General features: G+C 44.4%; 2 protein-coding genes across 2 annotated transcripts in view; both read right to left on the reverse strand.

The window, feature by feature from the left end:
• The window catches only part of LOC110594406 (LETM1 domain-containing protein LETM2, mitochondrial-like), a 17753-nt gene extending 13126 nt beyond the window's left edge, over positions 1-4627 (reverse strand). Inside the window, exons 1-3 of the mRNA XM_021706100.1 lie at positions 4575-4627; positions 3065-3145; positions 746-1125 (exon numbers count right to left, since the gene is read on the reverse strand). The gene's annotated coding sequence lies outside the window, so the exon portion shown is untranslated. The remainder of the gene's footprint in view (positions 1-745; positions 1126-3064; positions 3146-4574) is intronic.
• On the reverse strand, positions 725-4615 carry LETM2 (leucine zipper and EF-hand containing transmembrane protein 2). The gene is made up of 3 exons (XM_008072360.2): positions 4575-4615; positions 3065-3145; positions 725-1196 (listed from the first exon to the last, which is right to left on the reverse strand). The coding sequence occupies exons 2-3, from the start codon at positions 3109-3111 to the stop codon at positions 725-727; spliced, it is 519 nt and encodes a 172-aa protein (XP_008070551.1). The 5' UTR covers positions 3112-3145; positions 4575-4615.
• Positions 4628-7696: the final 3069 nt, after the last annotated feature.

Here is a 7696-nt window from a genome sequence, read left to right on the forward strand (position 1 = left end):
CCAAAAAAAAAAAAAAAAAAAGTATACTTAATATATTAACAACCATTCAAACCTGAAGTTTCTCAGCTCCTTGGAGAGATTGCAAAATACAGTTGGAGGCAGACAGCAGACTCTCTTACTGCTGTCCTGCCCATTGTGCCCTTCAAAATGTATCTCCTCTTTAATAAATTTACCTTTCTCAACTCATTACAAAAAAAAAGAAAGAAAAACACAGTTATAATCATCCTATAGGCAAATATATAAAAATTTTTAAAATATTCTCTAAAGTTGTACAGTAAGCCAGTTACAGTGAGTAAGAAACTCTGGTTCCCACTAGCAGTTATCATTCCTACTTTGGGATTTTTAGGATGAAGTCTGAGTTTAAAACTTGGTTCTCAAATAGTTCTTTATTTTATTTTATTTTTTTTTGAGTTGGAGTCTCACTCTGTCGTCCAGACTGAAGTGCAGTGGCACGCTCCCGGCCACCGCGCAGCCTCGATCTGCTGGGCTCCGGCGATCCTTCCGCCTCAGCCTTCCAAGTAACTGGAACTGCAGGTGTGCGCTACCACGCCTGGCTAAGTTTTTGATTTATTGTAGAGATGAGCTCTCACCAAGTTGCCCAGGCAGGTCTCAAACCCGCAGACTCAGACAATCCACTCACCTCGGCCTCCCAAAGTGCTGGGATTACAGGCTGAGCCACTAAGCCCGGCCTCAAATAGTTCATTTTAATTTCACATTTTCTTTCTCACATATGATTTTTGCCTACCCGTCGCCTCTCTCTTCTGGTCAGCACCTGTCCATGCAACAGCCTCCAAACCATTCTGGCAGCAACTTTGGTGTCAATCCAAAGTAAGTAGAATCCATTGTAATAATATTTAAGTTCATCCACAATTTTTTGTGTATAAGATCGCTTGCCTTCTTTAATCTTTGTACTAATTTCTTTTGTTGGCCGAGGGCTTGTCACCTGTGACTTTTCTGTGGTTTGTTCTTGCTGAGGTTTACCAGGGACCTCTTGTAGCCAGCAAGCTGATGTGTGTAGCTTTTGTATGAGTCTAGTTGGAGAGTGAAGTACTTTATTGCCTGACTGACTAGGGTGGAAATACTTGCTTCCATAGTGCTTCATATATGTTGTATTTAAATAGGAATCTGGCAAGTGAAGAAATGCAAATGATGGGAAATAAGAAGAGCAGGTAGGATGGACACAATGGCTAGGGAATCTGGAATAAAGAGCAACATTCTCTGAGTTGAGCATATATTATTACAACTTAAAAGTTAAAGAAATAAACATTCTATCTGGTTTTAAAAAATGGTTTTCAAGCTTGTATTTTAGGAGCAGCTGGTGTTAACTAATGAATAAAACATAATTTGTTGCCCCAGTGGAAGAACAGTATGCTATGGTTAAATGATATACTATATGAGAAATATTGATAATTCTTAAGAATAAATTGCTATAAGTTCAAAAAAAAGTTGGAAACTCTATGACTATTAATTTAACCTAGCCAGGCTCAGTGGCTCAGCCTGTAATCCCATGCCTTGGGAGGCTGAGGTGAGTGGATTGCCTGAGCCCGCAGGTTCGAGACCTGCCTGCAACTTGGTGAGACCTAATCTCTTCAATAAATAAAAAAAAAAAAATTAGCTGGGCATGGGCTACCATGCCTGTAGTTCCAGCTACTTGGAAGGCTGAGGCGGAAGGATCGCCGGAGCCCAGCAGGTCGAGGCTGTGGTGGCTGGGAGTGGCCACTGCACTCCAGTCTGGGTGACAGAGACTCCAACTCAAAAAAAAAAAAAAAAAAAAATTTAATCTACTAGCAAACATCTTCCCACCAGGAGTTGTATTTGACAGTGTTGTCTCTAGTATCATAAAATAGGTGGAAGACTTGTGTCTTCAGCCACTCTGATAATAGGAATATTGTTTTAATGAAACACTTCATGGTCACTGGGGATTAACCAATCATATAGCACTGCTTGATCTATGGACCCCTTTAATGAGAGGCACTTAGAGTTGAAATGCCCTTCATTTAAGACTTCTCAAGAATGTAAGGAATAAAAATTAGAATTGGGACCCCTAGCCAAGGATCTCTACACTCTAGTACTGCAACAACCCACAATCCTCAGTTAAATTAGCACATCAGCTTGTATGAAAATAAAATTAACCAGGCGCAGTGGCTCACACCTGTAATCCCAACACTTTGGGAGGTGAAAGCAAGAGGACTGCCTGAGCCCAGGGGTTCCAGATCATTCTGGGCAACTTGGCGAGACCTCTTCTCTACAATAAATTAAAAAAAAATAAATAACCAGGCGTGGTGGCACTCACCTGTAGTTCCAGCTACTTGGAAGACTGAGGCAGAAGGATTGCCTGAGCCCAGCAGGTAGAGCCGCGGTAGCCATGAGCATGCCACTGAAACTACACTCCAGCCTGGTTGACAGAGTGAGACTCCAACTCAAAAAGAAAAAGAAAAAGAAAAAGAAAATAAAAATAAGATCCAGGCAAAGAAATTTACTGGCAAAGAGATGACTTTCCCCATTATTTCAGATTTTTGAAGCATGCCAAGATAAAATACTCTTTGAATGGTCAAAAGAAAAAAAAGTAAGTTTTCAGTGAATATTCTTCTGAATAAATAAATTATAATAGACTTTAATGAGACAGGAATATGCCCTAGGACTGTCTTGTTCACCAGCCATTTTACTCATTTTTATATCTAAGGACCTCATGTAATACTCAATTACAGAGGTGTCACTCTAAAACCATACAGACTTCTATATTAACTTGGACCACACATCTACAAAATTACTCAGACTGAGTTCTAAAGCACACCCAATTCCATACCCATACCCATATTCAATTACAGAGGTATCACTCTAAAACCATACAGACTTCTATATTAACTTGTTCCACACATCTACAAATTTACTCAGACGGAGTTCTAAAGAAAATTTGGGGTAAGTTTAAATGCATTAAGATGTCAGCTTCCTAAAAACCAAGAAAGTTTTGTGTATTAAGCCAGTCCTTTTACACATATCTTTTCCATCCAGAAGAATGAAGTTCATATCTGCATAGGGATGGGGAGGACATTCCAATGCTTACCTTATTCGGGCAATAGCTAAGACTGAATTAAAACTGTAGAAGGCCATATTTATTTTTGTCTCAACTAGTCAACATAGGGACCTAGGCAAAAGGAGTAAGTAATTTAGTATTTTAAAAACACATCAATTAAAATATATCAGGATTTAAGCGTTTTTAACTATTACAATTGTAGATATTTGCATAGTCAAACTTGACTGTGTCATGTCAATAATCATGAATATTTTCATAGCTCTGGATTTGAGAATGGTACTATGAGAGGCTAACAAATGGAAATGATTTCTAAGGTGATGATGTTATGAAGCGAAGTGGTCTTCAGAGACATTCTGATTTCTGGTCTGTAGTAATTGAGCTTGAATGATTGTCTACGACTTAAAAAGCTGAGCAAGACACACTAATTGTAGACTAAAAATACAGGTAGAAATATCCTGGATTTGTTTCCAAATAGCTTTTTTTTTGGAGGGGGGGTGTGAGAAAGCAGGAGTTTTACAAAGAAGACAGGAAAGCTCCCGGCAGTGGCAGGGGTCCCGAAGGGTTGCCCAGCTTTTTTTCATAACTGGCCAAAGCTGTCCCAAATTCCAAAGGTTGAAAGTATTCACTAATCTCATTCATGTAGCAGTGAGGACATATACATGGTACCTACAAATCGCTCAAGTGGAGGTAAGACGGTTTCCTCTCGAGTAAGTCTCCAGGGCTCAAACTGAGCTTTGTACCTTTAAATAATCTTCACCAACACCTTTCTCCACCCAGCGGTGCTTTTCAACTGGGGCCAGCAAGCAGCAGCAAAAAGAGTTGACATCTCACACTGTCAACTCTGCTTTCTTGCAGCTGGGAAAGGAGCACAGGGTCTCTCCTGGATGGAAACCTCCATCCCGAGCTGGCATTGTCAATAGGGGTTAAGAACCTCTGGCCTAGACTAGCGGTGAGCGGTGTCCTGCTGGAGGAGACGCCGCGGCAGTCAGCTCCCCGGCGGGCTTTCCCCCAGCGTGTGGGAGCCGCCTCCCAGGCTGCGGGGCAGGGACCGGCCCGACTCCGCCTGCGCGGCGGCTGCCGGCGCCCGGCTCCCGGGTTGCCTCTGTTTCTGGCCCTTCATGCCGTGGGTGCACAGCGCGCCCGCGGCCTTCGCGCACGTGGCTGGGGGTGGCTGTTTGCTGTGGGGGTTCCGGGGGGGAGGGATCTTTGATCTTTTCGCGCGGCGGGGGGGCCGCCACTTGAACGCCGACCCGCGAAGAGGATCGCGGTTGTTGGAAATGACGAGGAGCGAGGCGCCGGCCACCGAGCAGACAGGAGGAAGCGACGCGCGGGAGGAGGGGAGTGGAGACGGAGCCCCGAAGTTTGGGGGGGGGAGCGGGGGTCCGAGGCCGAGGGCTGAAGAAAGCGCAGTGGGAACTGGAAGCCGTCGGGGACTAGGCGCCGGCGGGAGGGACAGGGTGCGGGGGGAGCCGGCGCCGGGGTGAAAGGCGGGCACGGGCCACCGAGTGACAGCCCGAAGACTCGGTCCGCCCCGCCCTACCTCCTCGTCCCGGCGCCCGGGAACGGCCGCCTCGGTTCTCCCAGCTCCTTCCCAACTCTTCCCCTGGCTCCCCGAGCTAGAAGGGCCCAGAGCCGAGACTCTATGGCTCCACCTCGCTCCCCGCCCCTTGACGTCATTCTGAGTGACGACACCTTTCACCAATGAGCTTTCAAGGTCTGGAGAGGGCGGGCGTCCTTCACCCGAGCTGCCCGGGAAGCCGCCAAGTCGCTTTCCCGTGGGCGAAATGATTTCTCGGTTGGGTTTAGCGTGAGGCGGGTCGGTGCTAGGGGTCCGGAGACTGACGTTTCTCGCCCTGTCCACACTTGGAGGCTGTGGCTTACCCCCGAGGAAACCCTTGAATGACGGCTGGATTAAAGAGATCCTTACCCCCCTGACCGCGTAATAGGTCTGACAGTCGCCATGGTAACCATCTGGAGTCACGCATGACATCACTTAGATGCATCTTCCCTCCGCCTCCGCAACTCCGACGCTGCCTGGCGGGGGGAGCAAAGGGGAGTTAAGGGGGTAGCAAAAAGGGCGGGAATCGGAAGGAAAACATCCCTCTCCCTTTCTCTCCAGCCAAAGGCTGGAGTTTTGTGAAATCTTCTTATGAATATCTAAATTCCACTAAATAAATTGACTTTATAAGTGTTCTAAGCGGTAGTGTCTGCCGGGGGCGGTAGCTCACGCCTGTAATTCCAGCACTTTGGGAGGTCGAGGAGAGAGGATTGCCTGAGTCCAGGGGTTCGTGAACAACCCGGGCATCTTGGTGAGACCTCGTTCCTACAATTAAAAAAAAAAAAAATTAGTCGGGCGTGGTGGCACGCGCCTGTGGTTCCAGCTCCTTGGAAGGTTGAGACGGAAGGATCGCTCGAGCACCGCAGATCCTGGTTGCAGTGGCCTTGAGGGTGCCACTGCACTCCAGCCTGGGTGACACCGTATGATCAGTAGTTTGTGTAGAAATCTGAACATTCAAAATGTATATTATAGTAGCTGTAAAATGACGTAGGCACTGCAGGTTTGGGAGCACCTCAGCTCCTAGGATGGCAACTGAGCCATCTTGGGAAGTGAAAGATCTAGAAATATTCTCGTTCCCCAGTTATCTCTTCTCATCCATTTTATCTGGCTCCAGAAGGAAGATAAAAATTTTCGTGGCTCTACTCTACCGGACAGCAAGAAATCGCTTTCTCACGGAGAACATGCGAGCTGATTTTATTCATCTGGACTGCACATTTCTAAGAATGAAAGATGGCGGGTATTAAGTTTCAGGGGAAAAAAAAAAAAACGTAGACTGCTTTTAATCCACAAAGCATTTTTCAACTAATAACCAAATGGATCAACTATGTTAAATAGGCAAAACTTTTCAGTTTGGCCACTAGAGGTCCCTTTGTGCATGTCTAATACTCAACTTTCCACATAAAGGTTTCACTTCACGTTCTATGTTTACTAGAATTAAAATCTACGATGGATCTTACCTTTCCCTCTCTGAAAATTCCTGGTGGTAAATGTTGAGCTCTAAAAAGTAGGTATAGTTTTCACTTTGATGTCATAAATAATCACTGTACTACCATGAACACATAGTTTTCTGGAAAAGATAATAAGGAATGCAAAAATATTATCCTCAGTTCCCTGGGAGACATTTTATACTGGGCAATATTCTTATTTATGCATTGTATTTACTTACAACCAGGCACAGCAAAAATTATTAAGTATTCATAAACTACATGAACTATTCCATGCCCGGTACTTGAAGAATGAGCTAGGTATTCTACCTATGGTCATATGTCAGCAATCCTGCTCTTAAAAAGGGTAAGAACCCTTCTTATTGAAATCTTTTTGTTCAAAACAATGTCTACCTTCTACTGTTATGAGACCTGGCAATTTATTTGACTTTCAGAATAAGTGATTTATTATGTAAGGAGTTTCTGTATATAATCTAAAGTAGAGAAACAAAAACATTTTCTTCTCCATGACTCTGGCCCTGAGAATTGAATTAGACTGCTGTATTAATGAACTGCTTGTTCATTTTCCATGAAGAGTATGCATATTCTGAACCTCAGAAGATGTAGATGCTGAAAATGTAAATTATTATTTTTCATGCCATTTTCCTAAATATGGCTCCAGATCAAATATTGCTAACTGTATTGTCTAATGTTTTGCAGGAAGAGACTATGCATCTGCTTTACATAACTTCAATTTTAAGCTCTTGTTGTCAGCATAGCTATTACAATAAAAGCAGACTAAAAACAAAATCCCTGAGGACAATTTACTAAATTCTCCTCAAAGGGAAATCCAGGTGCCAGGGCAAGGCAACAGTTTACCAACAAAGTATGGACGAGGCAGGAGAGGGAAAAAAGGATGGAGGTAGAAAGGATAATAGAAAAAACCAACCCTTTCCAAGAAATAGAATCAAACCGGACTCATGCATGTGTTTTTAAAAGACATATTTATCACAAATAAAAAATATGCTTTTACTCATTGTTTTAACTTGAGGTGCTACTTCACAAAGCTTAGGTTTAAAACATTTAATGATTAATAGTGATGGGAACTCTTCTCAGTATCATCCTTAATGTTATGAACAGGGTGATGCTAAAAAAAATCGAATTCGTAGTTAGTACTATTAAAATAATCAGCCGGAATCTCTAAAATTTCCTGTTCAAGTGGTATTTAAAGATAAAGATGTCAGGAATTTCTTGTAATAGTACCAAACAAATCCAGCACTATAACGTCTATGGAGGAGAGTATGACGTCCAGCCGTGATCTGGCTTTATTAATCTCGGAAGAGAGCAGAGTGGTGGTTTCCTCATCTGATCGCCACCTGCGTTTCCTCTGCACTTCCCGTCTCTGCGCAGTGACGTTCTAAGTCACCACCAGGCCCCAGGAACTACCACCAAATCTGTACACTCCAGAGGGAAGAGTTTACAGTGTCACACTCCTGGGCCCTTCCATTGTCTTACAGAATTTCCCAGCGTGGGGAGGGCAAAAGGATTACAGATAACCGCCCCCCTCTGCCTCCTGGTTCTTGCCGGTGCCGTCTAGGACGAACGCCCTCACGTCCGTCGACGAGCAGGTCCGGCGGGAGGCTGCCGGGGCCAGCGCACGTGACGAGCACGGAGCCGCCG

This window comes from Carlito syrichta, unplaced genomic scaffold (genome assembly GCF_000164805.1).
Source record: "Carlito syrichta isolate Samal-C Ts95f unplaced genomic scaffold, Tarsius_syrichta-2.0.1 Scaffold315142, whole genome shotgun sequence".
NCBI lineage: Eukaryota > Metazoa > Chordata > Mammalia > Primates > Tarsiidae > Carlito > Carlito syrichta.